This window comes from Stigmatopora argus, chromosome 6 (genome assembly GCF_051989625.1).
Source record: "Stigmatopora argus isolate UIUO_Sarg chromosome 6, RoL_Sarg_1.0, whole genome shotgun sequence".
Classification (NCBI taxonomy): Eukaryota; Metazoa; Chordata; class Actinopteri; order Syngnathiformes; family Syngnathidae; genus Stigmatopora; species Stigmatopora argus.
Genome location: NC_135392.1, coordinates 14,620,361 through 14,641,717, shown reverse-complemented (window position 1 = coordinate 14,641,717; position 21,357 = coordinate 14,620,361). Strand labels below are relative to the sequence as shown.

The following is a 21,357-nucleotide window of genomic DNA, read 5'->3' as shown; positions in this document are numbered from 1 at the left end:
AACCCACATCCACTATGGCCCTTTGTGGACTAGTTGACCATCCCTGGTTTAGGCTGTTTCATTATTACATTTTTAAATGAATGTTAGTATTTTTTGCTTGTTTCAAGTTTTAGGAGGTACAAAGGGTGATTGTTGGTAATTGTCATGGTAACAAGATGGATATACAATAGTGCTGCATGCACTGTGACATAGTGCCTACGGCAAGGTTACTTGGGATTTTATATTTTTTCCATTAAATCTTCTTGCTCAAAAGCCTTAATTAATAATCCTTTGACATTTATGTGTTCCAGCTGGAAGCTAAGCAAGAAACAATTTATGTCAGCTAAAGCTTTTTAACAAATCAATGCAAGTATTTGTAATTGCTTGTTTCACAAGATTAAAAGTGCTTATACTTGATCTTTGCCTCCTGTTTAGCAGCTAGCGTGACCTGCGCCTTGGTCATAAAAACACAAGTCTTGGTCATCAGCAATAGCTCTCACCAAAAAGCACTTGCTATTATTCCTACACATTTTATGCAGAGACAATTTACAACTTATCAAATGCAGTTACCTAAATTGCTATTGGGAAAAGACAGTTTAACTGTCTGTTTTTAATGATGATATAATTTAATGTTGAAGCTGAGATTGTGAGTCGTTATGACAAACACAAGTCGGTATTAAATTGTTCTGAGACAAAAAAATAATGGCAAACTTAAACCCTTGTGGCACCACAGTTATATTTCTAGTCCTTCTGTAACCAAAAGCGCATTGGTGGCTTTAAGCCCTTAAAATTAAATCCAACCTTTAGTCCTATTTTCAAAAGCATGAAATAATGGGGATGCATGTTTCTGCAAATCAGTTCCTGATGTTTGGGGCCCAAAGTGGAACATACTTAAACCAATTTTATTCGATATCAGACATACAAGATATTACCAAAGTGCTTTTTGACATTTTTCATTTCAGGACTTTTTTTTTTCGGTAAATCAATGTTTGTTGTATACAACCACAATCAAAAGGTTTGAGACATTTGGTCTTTCAGTCGTAGAGAATATATCTCAAAACCTTTGACTCAACTGATGTAGACCAGCCACTGAAATTCATCCATGTGGGCTAATGGTATGTATCTTTAAATAAAGACTGACACTCATTGCCAGTTTCGAAGAAATACTGTAAACAAAGGCTTTGTAGGCTGCATTTGATCATAAAAGCAGTTCGAGTCCCCCAGATAAATTAAAATACAAAAAGTATTACATATTTTTATTTGCGTGTGAGTGGTAGTTTTCTTTTTTTTAATGTTAACTCCTGGCATTCTCTCATAGTACTAGACAGTGCTCCTGGGATGAACAACTTCTAATTGGGGTTATAAGCTGGAAAGTTGATGAAGAAAAGATACAGCAAAAAGAAACAAATTTAACAACCAGCAATTTATTGCATGTTTAGAATGCTCATGTCAGTAGTTGGCACTGACTACAACAGAGTGGTCTGCATCAGTTAAGACAAGGAATGATGGGGTGAAATGACTCATGGAAGAGAGGAGCAAAAATATTACTCATAAAAAAAGTAAAAGAAACGAGTTTATCCTCTAATAAATAAAAGAAACGAGGAATCGTTCTCTCTGGGTTGTCAGGTTGGCGCTCCCCCAACCCAACATCTGCATAAAAGCACATGGTAAGAGAGGTCAAAATCCAAGGCAATTAAAGTGAGTTGAATGGTTGACGGTGGGAGAATGGTTTCTTAGCTCAGTGTGACACGACAAAAGAAGCAGTCTCTAAACTTATACCCAAGTCCAATTAAAATGATACCTAAATTGAGCAAAAAAAGGTTGAGCAGGGGCGCAACTTGATGCATGACTGATCATTTTTGTTGAAAAATAAAACAGAAACAAAGGAGACAGTATTTAACAATAGTTTTTACATCTTGGCACTGCATATTTGTCTTTTTCCTATTAACTCCATATATAAAATATCATTAGTTTGATACACCCTTATATTATTACGGACCACTCCAAACATTAGGCCCTTCTCTGTGAGCCGGAACTTTGACATGCAACAAATCTCTATTTTAAAGAGGAAGTACATCCGCGTGGCCTTTTCTTGAGCAGTAAAGTTTCACATGGCCACAGAAGGCAGTGGTAGAACTATTTCAAGGAAGTATCAAAAACACGAAAAAGGGAAAATGTCTGTACAAAAATCTTAAATCAATGATAGCAGAGAAAAGTCTGTTCCTATGTTACAGTTGAAAATGCAAAATGGGGGGATATTTCCCTCACTGCCAACTACCTGCAATCCACATCGGCCTGGATGATTTTTAAATTTTATTTTTTTATACTAGGTTAAACACATGTGCAGCAGTTTGAAATCCCAACATAAAGCAGATTTTCCCAACGTTAATACAATAGCCATTTTTTTCTTTTGCGTAAAAGTGAGACAAACTGTGAATTCTGTACTGTATCAAAACAGAAAAACCTTCATTTTCGACCCTTAAAATCTGCTTTATAACACACGAATACGAGTATGGGCACAACTAGATGAGTGCTTTGTGCCAACAAATAAAAGATGGAATACTGACAACAAAGAAAAGTTTTCGAAAAACCTTTGCCATTTTGTTTCCACATGATGACACAATGAATGAAGGACAAGAGAACAACGGAATGGAATTTTGTCTTCATTGCTTGTTGATTTGATGTACAGTTTTCTCATGCTGCCATCTTTAGAAATGTCAAAATACGCATGCTCGCTGTCCAGTGCTGTCAGTCCCCTTTTTAATAACAAGCAAACTAAGCATAGACTAGAGGTCGGATGGCAAGTCTGACCCTGTCTCACGATCCTGTTCAGACTGCTACTAACTCTCTCACAGACACTCTTTTTTGCAACTTCCAAATTGGCATTTTGCTTTGTTTGGGTCATGTGCATTAAATTTAGCCATCAATAACAGTAACTCCCACAAAGTACCTTGTACCCAGCTTATTTGTTGACAGGAGTGCTGTTTTTAATATAAAAAGTCATAAAGAAATTTAAAACAATCATAGTCTCTCATAGTCAATGTTAGGGTACATGGGAACCCAGTCAAGACATAAAAACATCTATGAACAGGCATACAATCATTCAAAATGATAGACATGGATACATGAACGAAAGCATCATTGTATGGTCCAATTGAATGAAAGAACCCATTTCAGATTGGTATTGACAAAGTTTTGTTTATTTTCTTTCCATTCCTAATATTTTTCCCATGAATAGACTGAGCCCCCTTTCTGCTTACTGCCAAAGACGAAACATTTCCTTAATTTGGTCAGAATGGTTGGTTAAAGCCTCCCGTTCACTTTTTGGTCACTGTAGTTGCCCTTTTTGTGTTACCTCCTTTGGTTTGACTGACACCAGTGAGAGGAGCTGTTCCCTCTATTCCATTTCCCAGTTTGATTGCATCTCACAGATCAATGGGAGACAAAACTGGAAGAACTATATTTGCTTGTGGCAGGCTTTTAGATTTTGTAGTATCTGTATGTCTTTGGTAGTGGCAATTTTTAGAAAATCAAAAAGTTCAAAAAATCTGAAACAGTTCAAAATGACACCAATAATAAATAAGAAAGAAACTGAAAGTAGTTGGAATTTATGGTCTATCTAGTAGATTTTTTTAATTATGTCACCATTTAGATAAGACTATTGTCTGAAACTGCTGTATTACGTTTGTAGACCTTCCTCATGGTGGTCCCATCCAGGAAAGGGGAATGCAAATTGCAAAGTCTTGGACTATTTCGCCTCACGAAAGAAAACGAGCATTTCAGGTGCTGTAATATGAAAGCTCATGTGCATGATGCACAACAAAATCCAGACAATGCCAGTTAATCTTTAAATTGGACTACCTGAAATTACAGAGTGGAGAAATCAGCACATCTGATCAACAATGGCAGCCATGTTCAGGAATGTGTCTAAATTATTATCTTGCTGGCGCACATCTGACATTTTCCGTTTTCCTCAATGAACTTCTTGCCGCTCGCTCGTAAGCGATCAGAAATTGTGTTGCGTGCAGCTCAACATGCTGGGCCGTGAGAGGCTGCTTTAAAGTGTAATGTCACAGGGGTAAATCATAACCTGTATAATTTCTCTGTCATTCATTCGCGTCTTAAATTAAACTTCATTGATGCGTGGAGAGAGCCTTCATCACAGGATTCCTGCATTGCCGGATGATTTCATGTAGGGGGTGAGGGGGGGTGAAACGGGTGCCGAGGTGGTGAATAGTCGGGCTGCATTTTTTCTCTCTTGCAGAATAAATGATAAAAAAAATGATACACTATGTCAGACATTCTGCTTCATATTTGCGTGTGTTTTTTTTAAAAGACAATATTAGAGGAAACCATAAACATTCATCATCAAGTGCAGAACATACACAATCTCCACAGCACGGACATGAGGTCTGATGAGTTTAGAGAAAACAAAAATTTAAAAAAAAGACAACAGCAGTAACGAAACTGACTGATGGAAAGACATTGTCTTGATACTCTATAACAGTCCCCCAACTGAAAAAAGCAACAAAAAACGGCCCTCTCACAGTCAATGGAATCATTGTGATGCAAAGTGTTGAAGGCAGTGAAAGCACATCCCTCTAAATGACATGTCAGTCACTTGGTCTCTGTCAATATTTGTGTCCTCAGAAGGGCAAAGTGTGGGGAGAGGGCATACAGCATGAGAGGGGGGGGTGTTCAGGGGTGCAGATGGAACCCTATCGTAGTTCGCCATCCTGGCTGCATAAGCAAGGGTCTCTTTCCCCCTCTGGTCTATCTTCAGTGAGGCGGGTTTGCCGCAACGTACCAATCGAATCCCTCCGCCACAAAGTAAAAATCAAAAGTTGTTTTGACTTCACTCAAATGTGATCGGGGAGGAATAAAAACCCACTGGTGGGGTATTTTGTGTGTTGCAATGTGTTGTTATGGCACTAAAAATATACTTGGCAACATTGGCCATCAGCGTCTGACACTGTTCAATGTGTGTCTTCCAGATGACGCTGCCTTCACAGCATGTCGTCATGGACCTGGTCATCATCGTAATCTCCGTGATGGTCAAAATCGGGACTGTGATTGACATTCGTAACTAGGGAGAGAGGTCCGTCGTGGTCCTCAGGGTCCAGTGGTTCTTCTTTGACGCTGATGTGATGCCTGGAACAGCAGAGGTTGGGAAATGTAAATATGCTTTCAACGTAACCTTTCCCAGTGACTCGAAAGAAGGGAACAAAAACAAATGTCTGGCATCATCATTGGGGACCGCACGAGAACCCATGATAATTCCAGCTTTCTTTTGAGCTACTCCAAAGTGGGCACTGCTCCACGCAAAGGAGCCCGGAAAAAGGTATTCACTTAGAATTGATAAATGAGGAAGATTAACCACACGAGACGGGAAAGGGGAGAGAATGGACTCTGTGAAGTGAGTGGGCTGCTGTTGTCAGCCTTCCGGTGGCGGCGCATCAGCGGTGCGCTGTGTGTTCCTCCTTCCTGCTCGTTAACATGCACAACCTGCGAGACGGGTCTCCAGAGGATGACCTCGAGCTGGCTTCTATCATTAATCAACTTCAAGCAAACACAGCTTTCAGACACCACAGCGCATGCTTTAAACTCCACAATTAATGCACATTTTCAAGCAAGTGTCAATAAAGGAAGAAAAGTGCTGGCAGGGAAGCCGTGCAAAAAAAAGAAAAAGCAGCAGCGTGCCCGCTATAACTCTGTGATAAGAAGCACAGCCCTTATGAGAATAATAACGCTGTCACTTGTAAACAAGGTAACAACAAGAGCACCCCCCCTCCAGCTCGCAGTCTGGGCAAAAGAGCCACTAAGGAGATGAAATGTGCCAAATTTCTCATTACACAAACAGAGCAGGAAGAAAGCGCGAGGGGAGACGGTGGGCTGTGGCAGAAAGCAGAAAAAAAACATTAGCGGCAGCTGCAGGGAACTCGCCGCGCGTGCTAACCTGTGGTGCCTGGCTGCGCTTATGGAGGCAGGGCGGCGTCACCGACGAACATCGGGCTCATTTAACCACACTGACAGGGGACTCACTGGCACATGCTTCATTAACAAAGCCTACATTTGATCCAGTCGCACTTAGACAATCATACTGCATGCTAAGGAGGTGGCATAGTTTGTTATAAATGATGAAGAAAAAAAATGCGTAAAAAGTAAAGTCAGCTTTTCTATCATTTTCACATCAAAGTAACCCCACAAGTGCTTTTGCCTTGGGCACGAGTCTATGGCTGCGAGGCAGACATGAAATTGTTATTACTAGGCTATTGAACAGCATGCTGATTCAACACTTTGCTTATAATTAGCCTTCTCTGGATACCTGATGCTCATTTGGCTAGTTAAGAAACATGCTTCGGTTATATTTCATGGTTTGATTTTCGACATATTAAGCAAAATAAAGAACAAAGCCATAAAAACGAACATTTATGGCCTCTGCCTAGGAATTTATGTTGTACTTGTTTCCATTTTTACCATCAATATTCTTATTAATAAATTAAATACAAAAACACATCCAGTTACAGTATATTGACCCTATGTGCATTTGTGTTCAAAATGATCAATCATCAGTGACGTATACTGCGCAAAATAAATTGAGGGGAAAAAAGGACAGTGACAAGGGGTCTAGGCTTTCAAAATGCAGGGATATTGTAATTGTCCGAAAAATTATTCCCACATGTTTGTTCAAAAAAGAGCTTCTTAAAAAGCACTAAAGATGATGCCAAACCAAGTAGAGCCAACAAGAAATCTTCCAAATAACGTAAAAACAAGAAACCATTAAACTAGTTTTGTCCTGGCTCAAAGCATATACACTTAATTATGGAAAAAAGACAGAGATGAGCCTAGAGCTAGACGCAGAGGAGCAGAATGGAGAAGCAGGCTGCCTTTAGGCCAGCACACCCATCCTGTCTCTGCCTTTCCTGTTCCGCAGCCATGCTCACAGCTACAGTATGTTCTCAGTGATAAGAGATGGCATTTTCCTCTGGCTGGCCCTGAGCTTTGTTGCTACACGTTTTTTTTTTTTTTGCAGGCACAATTTTGGGGAGGCCATCCTCGAGTCTCCCCGCCGAGCACACGAGCAGTTTGCCCTCACATCTGGAAAGCATGCATTGCACGGTATTATTTTAAGCTTCAAACAACTTTGCAGACACTCCTACTCAACAAGTGAATAGGGAACTGCGGTTTGCATGCCAACCACAACTTTCCAACACAAGAACTTTGAATGATGTCCTCCAGACTAATTTTGCTTTCGTGCTGTTTTTCTTTGGGGAGCTCCTCCGCACCGTTTAATGTGTTCGAGCTCATGTTTCACTTCATGTCTGAGCCAACAGTCAACACTTTGGGCTCTATAATTTGGGAAGGGTTTATACAATTCAGATTTTTCTTAAAGATACCAAAACAATAGTTTATAAACTCTTTGTTAAAATAACAGCAGGCTTTGCCTTGCTGATCTACAGACAGAAACTTGTCAAAAGTGCTGCGATGTTTCCCTTTCTATTGGTAGGCCTACCACAAAATAGGATTAGACCCCACCCACATCAGTATAATTCCTCCATTTCTTGTTCTCATAGAAATTCATTATTTTTTTATCACCTTACATACTGGTGTGTGAGTTTTTATTCAAACTTTATTAAAAAAAAAGGCCGGAATGGAATAGGTAATCCATTTTTATATTTGCAACGAAATCTTCTGAAGAGATAGTATATGTGCATGTATGCCACTCACATAGCTGACAGTGGCGAGCGTCCTGGGCTGCTGTCACTGCCGTTGCTGTTTCCGTGGTCCAATGCTCCATTCATCTCTTCACGGATGGCGTTTGCCAAGGAGTTGAGGGTGGGACTTCCAATGGAAGCAGTCGTGTATAGAGGTATGTTGTTCTCTGCCATTGAAGCCTGAAATACAGGCAGACCGGGAGCTTTAAATGTGGACTGGAAGAAAGATGTCAACACATACACAGTTGCCAGTGACTCTTTTTATATAAATACACCCACGACTTTTGGTGACTGACAACAATAAGTAAAGAAGGATGTGTTATTATTATTCTTTTAATTTACATTACTTCCCACAGGCATCTTACAATTTTTACCTGGAATGCAGCAGAGAGTGTCGGTCCATATCCCAAGCTTGTTTGAATATTCTTCACCAATGCAGGACTCCTACAAACAATAAAATGTAATTATAGACACCGGGTTCTTCTTCTTCTCACCTTGCATGCATTTCTGAGATGCAGTATCACATTTACTAATAAAAAATCAATCCACTTGGCATAGGGGCAAAAGACATTTAGCGCTTTACTAATAACAATATTAAAGCTTTACAGTAGGACAAAGTATCTTTCAACACACTCAAGTGCTTGGGAAGTGACAATAAGCTGAAGACAAAAGGCATTATAGATTAATGCATCATAGCAACACTGATGGAGGAGCATGCATGGATGAAGGTGGCGGGCGGGTGTACAGGGCTTTGGCTTTGGTGTTTGCAGACGGACAGGCGAAATTGCTTACTGTACAAGCAGCTCGTCAAAGTTCTCGTCAACGGCGTGTTTCCGAGGGCGGCCACGTTGTATGTGTCGGCCGCGCTTAAACTCCTCATCATCAACGGTCCAATAGGACCCAAACTCATCCTCTACTCTCGCAAAGCACTTATGCAGGGAAAGGTTGGTGCGAATGGCACCCTGGGAAAGCGAACCAGCGGGGGACAGCCAGATGCAGTGTGTGACGAGACAGACCATGGACAGACATACATACACACAGAGACAGGGAGGAGGGGAGAGGGTGAGGATCACAATGAAAATAAGCCAAAGCCTTTGTGAGTTATGGGCATCACCAAAAGATTTTTGAGTGCATGTAAGGGGGCACGCCAAAGCAAGCAGGGACTTTGGACGATATGGCACACAGACAATGAGATGGAGCAGCAGCAGCAGCCTCTTCCCATCAAGTCAACTCAAATGAGCAAACCTACCCACTGATCTTTTGAGGCCGTCTCTTTTGGAACTCTATTTCGTCCACTGTCCACACAGCCCCTTTTACGTTTTCTACTCGCACAAAACACTTGTGTAGACTAAGATTATGCCGGACTGCATTCTGCAGTTGGTGTAAAAACAAAGAGAAAAAAATCTATCAGCAAACATTTCAATAGAAAAAAATGATACTGTATATAGTTAGTATATTTTCAATAATACTGGGCATCAAAGTAATGGAGGAAAAATTAAACTACAATATGAAGAATAGGGCATAAATATGTTTGTGATTCATGACAATCAATGTCAACGTCAAGGCCGTCTTAATGGAAAACAATAAGATTAAGAAAATTAATAAAAAAGAGAGATGTTTGGATCTACAGCAGACTTTTCTACAATTGTCACACACACCAAAATCTGTGGGAATTATCAGAATTAAAAAAGTAATACAGAAATCAAGAAAAATTGTTGCAAATATTAGGCATGACAGATAATGCAAAAAGTAAATGCGATAAAAAAATGGACTCAGAGAAAGAGAGAGCCAGAGAGCCAGAGAGCGAGAGAGAGAGAGCCAGAGAGAGAGAGAGAGCCAGAGAGAGCGAGAGCCAGAGAGAGCGAGAGACAGAGACAGAGAGAGAGAGCGAGAGAGAGAGAGCGAGAGACAGAGAGAGAGAGCGAGAGACAGAGAGAGAGAGAGCGAGAGACAGAGAGAGAGAGAGCGAGAGACAGAGAGAGAGAGCGAGAGACAGAGAGAGAGAGCGAGAGACAGAGAGAGCGAGAGACAGAGAGAGCGAGAGTGCGAGAGAGAGAGCGAGAGTGCGAGAGAGAGAGCGAGAGACAGAGAGAGCGAGAGAGAGCGAGAGAGAGCGAGAGTGCGAGAGAGAGACAGAAAGAGAGAGAGACAGAAAGAGAGAGAGACAGAAAGAGAGAGAGAGACAGAAAGAGAGAGAGAGAGACAGAGAGAGCGAGAGAGAGAGAGAGAACAAGAGGGGTGTTTAAGTCAGATCCAGCCACATGTGACTGATCACCTAGATCTTAGAAGAGGCTCTCAGTTCTTAATTTGCCTTTTCCACTCATATTTTGCTTTCTCTGTCATCGTTATTAAGTTGTTTTGTTTTGGATTGTGCATTTGTGAGCTCATTTTCAGTTTGGTAGAAAGTGGATTGAAGCCACCCACCAACAGAACATCCTGACAAATTACTTCGAAATTGCTTATGGTTCGTTCCAACAGCATAAGAAGGTTATTACCATGCAATTGGAAAACAAAATAATGATTTGGAAAAGAACATTACATTATTTAATTGTTGAACTGTATCAAGTGCAGGTTGAATAAGCAAACTGATGAACGACAAATTACCTTCCACGTTGCTGCGTTGCGTCTAAAATATGCAAACATTCGTGTGAACCAGTTGTAGATTTCATTTAGTGTTAGCTGCTTTTCTGGAGATTCGAGGATCGCCTGGATGAAGAACAGTGACAGAAACAAATATTTCAAATGTTGTTTCTTTGGAAAGCGATAAATAAATTACGTGAAGCAGCCAGCTTTTGTGTGTGCGCGTCCTCAGAAGAAAAACAGGCAACAGAACAGACTGCGCAAAGCGTACTTTCTGTTTAAGTCAGCCCTCTGCACTTTTCATTCACACACAGCAGATTTGAATACATTTACTTTTGTAGGAAGGGTAGGCAAAAACATTTCTCAGGCAGATTACAGGGCAGCAATTATGTCCAGTTCAGATTAATTCCTGAGATCCAAGATTACTGGGACTAAGCAATAATTGACTAGCATTCTTAAAACAGGTTCATCTCTACTGTGCTGTGAAATGAATTTGCTTAAGATCACTGAATTGTGAATCAAATGAAATTTTCATCCGCGTGTTTTTTTACTCTCATATGCATCCAATCATTTGAGAATGAGTGTAATCAGTTTCTGTCTAAATTCAATCAAATTTAAGAAGAAAGAAAACTCCAAATAGTAGGCATAAAACGCCATTTTCATGAAAACGGATTGTGTGCATGCTGAAAGGATATAAGTGTTATATTTTAAATGCAGTTTAAATTTTGACTTGGAAAAACTTTTTTTTGCCAAATAGCACAAATGTTTGTTTCTGGCATTTCATAAACATTTTGACTGGTAATGAACCATTCTCCTTGTTACGAAAATCAGGAAATTTAATATACATCCATACTCTTCATTTTAATTTGATCCTAAAACAGAAAGTCGGCACTCATGATGTACTTTCCCGGGCCACACAAAATGATGCGGCGGGCCAGATTTGGCCCCCAGGCCGCCACTTTGACACGTGCCCTAACTGAATCAGGGTGCCTACAGGGTCTCACTCTGGAAAAAGTAGGACTTTACCTGTCTTATTAATGAGGCGTACGTAAATGGTGGTCTAACATCTGCATTCATGTAAAATTCTTTGTTCTGACTGAGATCTGCAATGACAAAAAAAAGATGTTTCTAGTAGCATAAATAATCATCTTGATTATACTGTTGCTAATGACAACCTTGAAGCAAGGCAAAACACCATGTCTAAGTACCTGGAGAGATGGGCATATTGTATTTTTCAGAGTAACGCCGTCGCATTGGGCCCATGCTGTGGAGGTTGTTGGCCGTGATGACAGAGTGTGTCTGGGATAGAGGTGTGAGCGGTGCCGTGGGTGTGGTGGGGGTCTGAGGCAGGCTCAGTGGAGGAGAGGCTTCAGGATGGGCGGACTTGGACAGCGTAATGTTGGAAACCAAGTTGAGCTACCGGAAACAAGAAACAAAACAGATATGATGAGCTCAATTTGTCCTTTACACAACACCTCCCATTCTTCCCCACAAAGAAAAAGAAAAAAAAACGGACCACAACACCACTACAGTACGTCCTTCTTCTCAGTACTTAGCCAACTCCACCTTATTCCGGTTTTGGCTGGTTTGTTTAATCTTTTGTCTCTTTTGAAAACAGGCCTATCTCATCCATTCACTGGGAGTACACTGGAATGCTCACCACATTGACACGGATGAGCATAGATAAATGCAGACTTGTAATTCCCAATTGACAGAAGAAGATTCCAACGTGGTTAGTTCTAAGCTCGATTGACGATCTAAAAGATGCTCATGGGGATGATCGGTTGATTAACGACTCCTGCTTCAGACTGACCACTAACATTTGACCCATGCATGACGGTCCGGTAATACCAGTGAGTAGCCATCTGAGGCCTGTGTCCATGGTGGGGTTAAGTAATAATGGCTACAAGGTAAACTAATTATGGGAAGTGCTCAAAAGGTATATTATGGCTTGAGGCAGCTCCGAGCCATGTGCCAGGCGTCCCTGACGACAGCATCAGTGAAGTGGAAAATTTGAGTCTGACCCTTACTCTAGCTATTAATTGGTAGGAAAAGCTATGACACACATCCATTACCCCTCAAAATTCATTTGCAAAAAGATACCTATTTGTAGATTAAACATACACAAGGATGTAGAAAAGATTAACAAAACGCATATTTATCTGAGCTTTCCAACAGCGGCAAAAGAAGAGCTACTGAGAATGACCAACAAAATAAATCACACTTCCACAATGCTATCAATAGTATGTTGACTTCTTCTGTCGTGGATTAGCCGGCTTTGTTTCTCGTTTTATCCATATTCCCTGGCCATAAACACAGAGATGTTGCAACAATAGGCCAGACAGGCTGGTAATAGCCTGGCCTTTGTTTGCCTCACCATTTGGACTCACTCCAGCGTACAGACAAAATGAGACTTCAGACAGAAATTAATTAAATGGTAATTGGTGATCTAATTATACTGGCTTTGACTCGGCAAGCTGCTAAAGAAAATAAACAAAAAGTCCCTCCTCAATTATGTATAGCGGAAAAGGTCAGATTTCTGACAAGAATGCTTGGTGACACCGAGCGCGAACACACACTCACGCATTGGTAATGCGACACATTTGTTTTTAAGCCCCTATCTCATCCATCTTATGAGAATAATTGTAATTGTGTTTATTTAATTTCTTAGGCACCCTATCAGTCAGCATCGATCATGACTAAATGCAAACTTTCAGATTTTTGCGTCACGATGGTCCCTGGATACTTTAACGTGCTATTTGTATATGCGACATCAGAGAAGTGTGGAACAGGCAATTACTGGACGATATGTTTGCATTGATTCAGCATTTGCTCATGAGTTTTTTTGGGGGGGTGAACATATTTCAAACTTGTGTAAATCCGGCAGCCGAGCAAGACGCACAGGTATGTCTCACATTATAACAATTTGACAGCAGATTACGTTGGGTAATGGAACAAGTTTTGTTCAAAAGGATTCTGTTCATTTGCATAAAAATTGCAACTCCCCTTTCAGAGCATTCTTGTTGATCTCTGACATAGTGGTTCTCATAGGCCGCAGGGACAAAGCAAGCCAAGATGCTATCTGCCGCCTCAACTACTTTTCATATACAAATGTCCATGTGTCAGAGCCTACTTTTTACGCTCTAATCTCCACAATCAGTGTGTGACACAGGGACAGCTTCAACAGACGGTCTTTTGTTGTTGTCTTTTGATGTCTCCAGGCACGCTATGTTGACTGTTACTGCAGAGACAAGTGCGCATGTAGCTTGTGCACATCAATAGGGGAGCGCAAATAAATGATCCAAGCTGCACAGCGCGATGAGAGACAGCACTTCTGCTTGTGTATTGTGATTTACTGTATGTCTGTGTATGTGTGGTTTGGAATTCAGACACAGCAGTACAATGATCTTTGGCTCGTGGTGCAATAAAAGAAATGTCATTCAGACTCATACATGGTCCCTTCAAAATGACATGACAGAATAGACCACCCCCTAAAAATGACACTTTACACACGCTTGTCTATTCAGAATTACATTTGATGGCATGATATAAATGTAGTTCGGCGTATACTTTAACAGGTTATTGCAATGTTCTTGTCCTCAAAACATGTCTTTTTACAGTAAATGTAAAAACATTTTGAAAAAGACATATTTTTACTTCCGGTTTACATCAAACATATTGTTTGATAATTTTGTTATGCATGGGGGTGTTAATGGGTTTAATATATAAACAGTATACGTGTCCTTTAAGAATATTTCCCTGTGATACAAATGTCTATTATTTGACTTGAATAATAACAATGACAACAATAATCTCACTGGCAAAAAAGGGAGCGCTTCAATTCAGCTCCTGAGACGAAGCTGTTCGTCTGTACTTTATCTCTGTCACTAAATTGAATCTTGGATGTCAGCAGATGTGGTCCCAACAATATATACTACCTCTCTTGAGACAACAGCTGTTTTTATTTAGTAGATAAAATAGGAAGACAGAGGCCAGATTAATGGATACATGTGTGCCAATTAAGACAAACAAAGGAATGGGGGAGGGATGAGAGATGTACGATGGGCTCGCTCACCGGTTGCGGGGTGGCTTTGGGCTCTGTAGATTTAACATGAAGGTGTGTCATCATTGCTTGCAGACGCTCTTTGTCTTTTGATAGCTGGAAAAGAAGAGAGCAAGAGCATATGAATTTTTTTGTCTTTTAATCAGTATAAACAGTACATATAATGACAATAAAAGCATTCAATTCAATTCAATTACCACTCAGAGATCATCATTGATTTATTTCACTGAGGCCCCAAAAATATGATTGTAAATGAAATACATTGTGAACCTGTATGAACCTGAATGAATAACACTTTTTTTCAATCTATGTGCTTCAATTTCAGATTGTCAATAACAAAAGATTACACAACATTATTAGATACTATAGATAAAACTATCATGTAAAAAAAACCCAGCAGGTTTATCTGTTATTACACAATATTATCATATATATTTTTGAGACATTCAACATTCAAATCTCATTTTTTTTAATCACTTTACATAAGATTTTTCTTTTACTTTATTGTTTGCAGAAAAAAAGTTAGTCATAAATAACCTTTAAACCCAGTAATGTACAAAACGTAATTATCTTCTTCACTTAGCTCCGGGCACTTCATATATCTTTTTCTAGCTGTCATGCATTCATAACACATTTTTAATGGCCGGTTACGTGCAGATGTACAGATTTATGTCATTGGGCCTCTATGGTTCACCCTGTGGCGGATGGGGGTTGCAGACATTAGACTCAAAAGGCGTTGTCAGGGGAACAAGACATAAATATTTGTTCCGATACAAAAGCTAAGACAATACCTGCAGTTCCAGCTGTTGTACGACCTGCATTTGGACCCGACACTGGGCGGTGCTCCTGTCATCTAAAGCATGCTCATTGTTAAGATGCCTGAAAAACAAAAACCAGAGAACACAAAAAGTTAATGTGTCAGTTTCACTTACTGCCGCATTTGAATTGTTTGATGTCAGAAAATAGTCCTGTGAAGTCAGTTTTAATGATCCCATCTAACCAGGCAAACTACCGGAGGCACTGGAAATAGTTGGAAAGAGTATACAATGTACTGTTCTAACATCCAGCTATTGGAACAAACAAATACCTTTTTGGGATAAATCGATCATAGCCAATATTGTTATATATAAAAAAGTGTAAAGACTGAAATGACCAGTGAGTGTACTGTAGGTAGCTTTTCATTTGCATATACTCAGAGATCTGTGTTACCTGTTCATTCATTCAGTCATTCATCCATATCAATCATATCCTCACAAGGGTCGCGTGGGGTGCTGCATACTTTCCCAGCTAACTACCGGTATCAGGGAGGGGACACACTGAATTGGTGGCCAGCCAATCGCAGGGCACAAGGAGACGGACAACCTTTCACACTCACACTCATACCTTGCTGCCGTTTAGAGCAGGGGTGTCAGACTCGGGTTGGTTCGCGGGCCGCGTTAACGTCCACTCGATTTCATGTGGGCCGGACAATTTTAGATACAATATTTAGATTTTTTTTTTTAAATAAATGGATTAAAAGAACTGGATTAAAAGCCCTGAATATTCAGTTTTTTATAGATCTAAAACAATGTTTATTTTAGCTTTTTTATATATTTTTAGATTTTACAAAATGATTTTTGAACTAAAAACTGAAAAATTTGATTAAAAAATTACAATTATTGATTTAAAAGGGGGAAAATCAGGAAATTTAATATACATCTATACTCTTCATTTTAATTTGATCCTAAAACAGAAAGTCGGCACTCATGATTTACTTTCCCGGGCCACACAAAATGATGCGGCGGGCCAGATTTGGCCCCCGGGCCGCCACTTTGACACATGTGGTTTAGAGTGTTCAATCAGGCCACTCTGCATGTTTTTTGGGAAATGGGAGGAAACCGGAGTACCCAGAGGGAAAAACCCACGCAAGTCCAGGGAGAACATGCAAACTCCACACAGTGAGGACTCACCTGGGATCGAACCGTCAACCTCAGAACTGTGAGGCTGACGTCCTAACCACTCGTCCGTTATGTTCTCCATTATATATCTAATTAAAATATATCTAAATAATTTTAAATAACATCCAGGCTAACATAAGAAGTAAATGGGATCTGTCACTAACTTGAGTTATGGATATAATTATACGTGATCATTTTATACAGGAAAATATATTCTCTTTTCCTCTACTTTTATAACTAATCTAAATAAGTAGCTCGGCAGACGCTAGACAGTTTTTTTTTCTATGATTCATATAAAATGGTGCAGATAAGGTTCACGAGTGAAGGAAATATGATTGGAGGAATTTTATCAGCCAGTGCATGAATTACTGTTTGAAAATGCTTATGCAGGGGCATTTCATTAATCATTTAATCATAATCCGAGCAGGATGTTTGAACTGATTTCACAAATACCCTTTCATTTCACTACTTCATTATGCTCACTAATGGATCCAATATATTATATATATCATAAATTATATCACATCTTCAGTGACCATGTAGGTCACTGTCACCAGGCTTGTCTCGAAGCGCACACATTGGCGCCAGGAGACAGGAGCAAGGTGTGGAAAGCACCCGGCATTATAAATGCACTTTTTACTGTCATTCCCAAAGCAAATCAAAACTAGTCAGTGACGACATAGTATGTGTGTGCTTGTTTATGTCATTTGGATTTAATGTATGACATTTGGACTTAATGCATGACATTATATTCGACTAATACACACACACACAAAAATGGAAGGTCATAATGTGAAAAATTGACTAACAAGGCTCTTAAAATTAATTGCTATGTTGACAAAAATAATTAAGATAAAATATTGTAAAATCCATCTACCTTTAAATACACATACCATATTTCTATGAGCTCCCTTTAGTTTGAATCCAAATATTTGAGTTTAAGTGGGGTGGTAATTGAAACGGGTAAACATTTCCGTAAGTTCCACATTTTCAAAGAAGAAAATAATAGGTAAAGACGGTTCAACTTCACATTAACTTGCACAGACTGAATTTTCAATGAAGGGAAGCCTACGTGAGCTGCTTTGAAATTTCCCTGTTCATAGGCGACATATGCCCCGCTTCTTTTCATCCTTTGTTACATTCCACTTTATTTCTTCTAATGACATGGAGAGTCACAGTGCATAATTAATAGGAAATGAAATATTCAAATGGCCCTAATGCGGCCTTGAGAGAACTGTCTGGACACGAGAGAGCCGGGTACGGGGAATTGACAACGAGAGAGACTATGAATGTTGGCATGTGTCACTTTTTCGACTTCAAATGGAGCCACTTTTAAAAGGTCCGTCGCCGACTGACAATGTTTAATGTAAATGGCACGATAAAACACGTCAACTCAAGACATTCCGGCAACACAATAATTTGTATGTCAGCTAGTTTGCAGGATATTTATCTCCTTTGTCATCATTGAACAACAGAAACTAAGTAAATGATTTTTCGGCCAAGATTTTCTTTTTCAATCTTGATTATAAATGCTTTCATCGTTGAATTAGAACAGACACACAGCATGTATCACTGCTATTGATGGAACCGTTCAAAATGAAGCAACATGTTAGGGCATTGTAATGTCTCACCCAATCCAATGCATATAATTTAAATGTGTTGTCCTTGATAAATTGTATCTCAATTGAGAGTCTGTTGTTTTGGTTTGCAGACAATACAGCACTAGAGGGCACTGCAGTGTTACACTGGCTCTGACCCCTGGACAATGCAGACCTCAATCTTGACCCAGCAAAAAAATCAAATGGAAAAAAAAGACACCAAGCTCTGTGTTTTGAGCTCAAAAACAGGAACAGGGATTTGGTGTGTTGTGTTGATCAAGTTTGCCATATTTTCTTTAAAACAGAATAAATACACACAGTTTGAAACAACATTTCAGACCTGTGATAGTTGTTACTGTTGGCATGTAGAGCTGAAATGTGGTTGACATTAGAGACCTCCACACCTTTATTTCTGTCTGCTACACAGTGTGAGTTCTGCTGACTCTTCATTTAGACTGATAGCTATTAAAGTTACAACAATTCTTCCATCTTTGGTAGACTGGGGTAAGTGCACTAAATATATATATTGTTTTTTTTTTATACTCTTTTCTGAAGCCTGAAGTATCAGTTGCTCGGCTTCATGTGGAAGTGCTTAAGGGTTTGGGAGTTAACACCTTGGTGCGCTGCTCGCACACTGGCCTGCTGTTAGACAAAGGCAGCTTTGTGGAGACTCTCCCCAAATGTTTTCTTAACATGTTCCAAGCAGTTTGAGCAGGCTACTAAAGTAAACAAGATGTTGCCATGATAAAAACACTTGTAAAAACAAAGCAGAGTGCACTTACAGACATTGTTAGGGAGAGTTCTACTGTGTGCCCTGAATCTAATTCCCTTCGCTTTGATAAACAAAGGGTGAGGCAAAGTCAGAAAACAATAAAGAGTGGATGATTTAAAGGCAAAGAAAACAAACAAAAAACTGTATATGCCGTGTGAGGATATTTGGGTATAATTTCCAATTGGAATATGACATGTTAATCAAATTTAGATGAAAATATAAATCCTTTTGGAAAGCGGCTCATTATTTACTAACAAACAATCTTGTGTCATAGACACTTTGAAGGCCATCCGAAAAAATGTGTGGATTCATGCAAAGGTGGGTTAAAAATATTGACCGAGCATCAAACTTTGAATCGTCTCGGAGGCAAGCTCTGCATGACACCTTTGTGCCTGTATCTAAAACTTGTTTTTGGATAATGGAATTGTGTCATATCTTGTTTAAAGTAAGACTAATCCGGGGTGACAGTGAGCCATTGATCTGCTGCCACAAGGCAGATGTTTTCATCCTCTCCGTAACCATGGTGCTGTTATGTGCTGGATTAACAAGAGCGCACCGCACACTGGGTTGATAAGCAAACGTGAGGTCTCAGGCAGAAAATCATGACGTAAAACAACAGCAGTCTGCGCCTGACTGAACAGAGTTTAATCTGTTCCTGAGCAGTAATTTAAAAGCAGGTGTTTTTGTCAAAGATAAAGTGCTACAACTTCATAAATGGACAGACATTGGCGCTGGAATGTCTTACAAATACATGCTAGAAAAAGTGTGGAACAAAAAAGAAGAAATGTAAAACATATAAAGGGTAAGAGAAACAGAAATAGACCAGGAGTCAAGGAAAGCAGTCAAAGACAAACAGCAAATCCCCGTAGCCCGATGACAAGGGCAAACATGCCGTGCACCCAAAGTGTGGCCTGCTACGGATAAACATCCTACGGTTGTTTGTTTGGGAAAAATGGTCCCCATCACCATGGGAACTGCACTTATCACAGGAATTAAAGGCCCATGGCATCCTCGAAGGGAGACTTGGGCTGTGTACCCTTGTCAGGAGAGGACTGTCCCAGGCACCCACTCAGGAATAACAACTAGCTTTTGTTACCACGCGTTTGTGTTGAAGGTGTTACAAAAAGTGTCAACGAGCTAAAGGACATACACTTCGAACTGGAGAGGAGTATGCTTTTTACTTACTTCAAGAATGACGGGAAATCATCGAACACTGCCTCACATCCAGGCCACTTGCAAACACCGTGACCATAAAGAGGATGACTGTGGCGGTGGCAGTCTTCTACTGTGGATCTAAGGGAGAAACGCACATGACAATATGGATTATTATTTTTTTGGGGTGCAAAAACTGTGTGGTGTAAGACTAACTCACTCACTTTTGTGAGGGCAATTGTGAGGTTTAACAATGCGCTGTGTTTTGATCCATCAAGACAAATCCATAGTCACATTTTTTGTAAATAGAATATCAAGTACATGAACAATTTTGATTTCTTCTAATGCATTCCAATAGAAAATAATCATGAGTGTAGCCGTGTACAGATTTTGGGTATTTCTTTTTGTCTAAACTTTCCCTAATTGAAGCAAATAAGTAGAATCAAACGGATAGGATGAACATTTATTTCAAAAATAATATATGTATACTTTACAACACCTTCCATCTGGCGAGATGTGTAAAACGAATGATAACCCAATTGGTGCTTGAGAAAGTGGTCCAGTGGGGAGGCTACCATGAGAGCAAGACAGTTAGCCATATGGAAACAAGCACTATACAAGACACAGAACTCTCAGCTACAACAGCCTGGGGGACTGGCCTACATCGCTACCACCTGTGCTCCTTTTTGCCCACGAGTGCACCGCGCTACTGCTTCTCACCTAGGCTGACGGTTTCTACGACAAGAGGCCCTACTCTAATTATGCTGCAACACTCGACACAATTTACTATTTGAAGTGTCTTAAAACCGCTATGAGATATAGGTATCTTGAGCAAATAAACGTGTAAGTATTCCTCTCGGGGTCTACCTTTTCCTGATATTTAATCTTGTACTCTACATAGCTAGAGTTTGATTGTACATATATCTTCTTTTATATTACCATTGGCACAGTTTATAGCTGTCAGTTATTGTATTGTTGGTCGTGGATATTCATCAATGGTGACATGGATTTTTGCCCTATCCAAGTCATTTTTAGTTTGTTTTTTTAATTAAAAATGAACAAATTGGTAAATAAAAAGTGACCAGACTCAAGGGTATTTCAATCAGTACGTCGCATACACTAACGCGCTGGGTTGAACAAGCCCTGCCATATTATGAGCGAGGCTATTCAGAGACAGAACCCTGATCATAGCCTGTTTGCCAAGTGTGCTTCAAGACAATTCAAAGCAGCAGCACGTGCTGCAGCTTCGGCGTGTCAAGACAGCAGTGATTGAATTTCTCCTCCTTCCTTAAGACGGAAGTGCAAATCCGATGAGTGATTCCTGAGGATGCACTTAAGGTTTTAGTTGCAGGCGTCGTAGTGCCTGGCCAGATTTTATATGACACATGAAACTAACTACATGGTACTTAGGGCCTGCTGTAAACCAATCTGAAGCCAGTCGGGAAAACAGGTCCATCACAGGAGAGGCGTGTTTCTGTTGCCTGACAAAAGGATTTGCTAAACCTCATCAATTAAAAGTTCATTAAGTTCAGTGCCGGTCGGCAAGGTGAGTGGATGCTCT

General features: G+C 40.0%; 1 protein-coding gene across 4 annotated transcripts in view; it reads right to left on the bottom strand.

The window, feature by feature from the left end:
* Positions 1 to 1,387: 1,387 nt before the first annotated feature.
* The window catches only part of LOC144075293 (forkhead box protein P1-B-like), a 95,738-nt gene continuing 75,768 nt past the window's right edge, over positions 1,388 to 21,357 (bottom strand). For 2 of the 4 annotated variants that reach the window (XM_077602171.1, XM_077602170.1), the window contains exons 9-18: positions 19,830 to 19,937; positions 15,129 to 15,216; positions 14,350 to 14,433; positions 11,483 to 11,690; positions 11,301 to 11,377; positions 10,299 to 10,400; positions 8,487 to 8,656; positions 8,069 to 8,138; positions 7,708 to 7,874; positions 1,388 to 5,130 (exon numbers count right to left, since the gene is read on the bottom strand). In XM_077602171.1, the coding sequence (XP_077458297.1) occupies positions 4,986 to 5,130; positions 7,708 to 7,874; positions 8,069 to 8,138; positions 8,487 to 8,656; positions 10,299 to 10,400; positions 11,301 to 11,377; positions 11,483 to 11,690; positions 14,350 to 14,433; positions 15,129 to 15,216; positions 19,830 to 19,937 (1,219 nt within the window). In that variant the 3' untranslated portion in view covers positions 1,388 to 4,985. Of the gene's footprint in view, positions 5,131 to 7,707; positions 7,875 to 8,068; positions 8,139 to 8,486; positions 8,657 to 8,943; positions 9,066 to 10,298; positions 10,401 to 11,300; positions 11,378 to 11,482; positions 11,691 to 14,349; positions 14,434 to 15,128; positions 15,217 to 19,829; positions 19,938 to 21,357 lie in introns of all 4 variants that reach the window. The other 2 variants (XM_077602173.1, XM_077602172.1) reach the window with 1 other exon arrangement.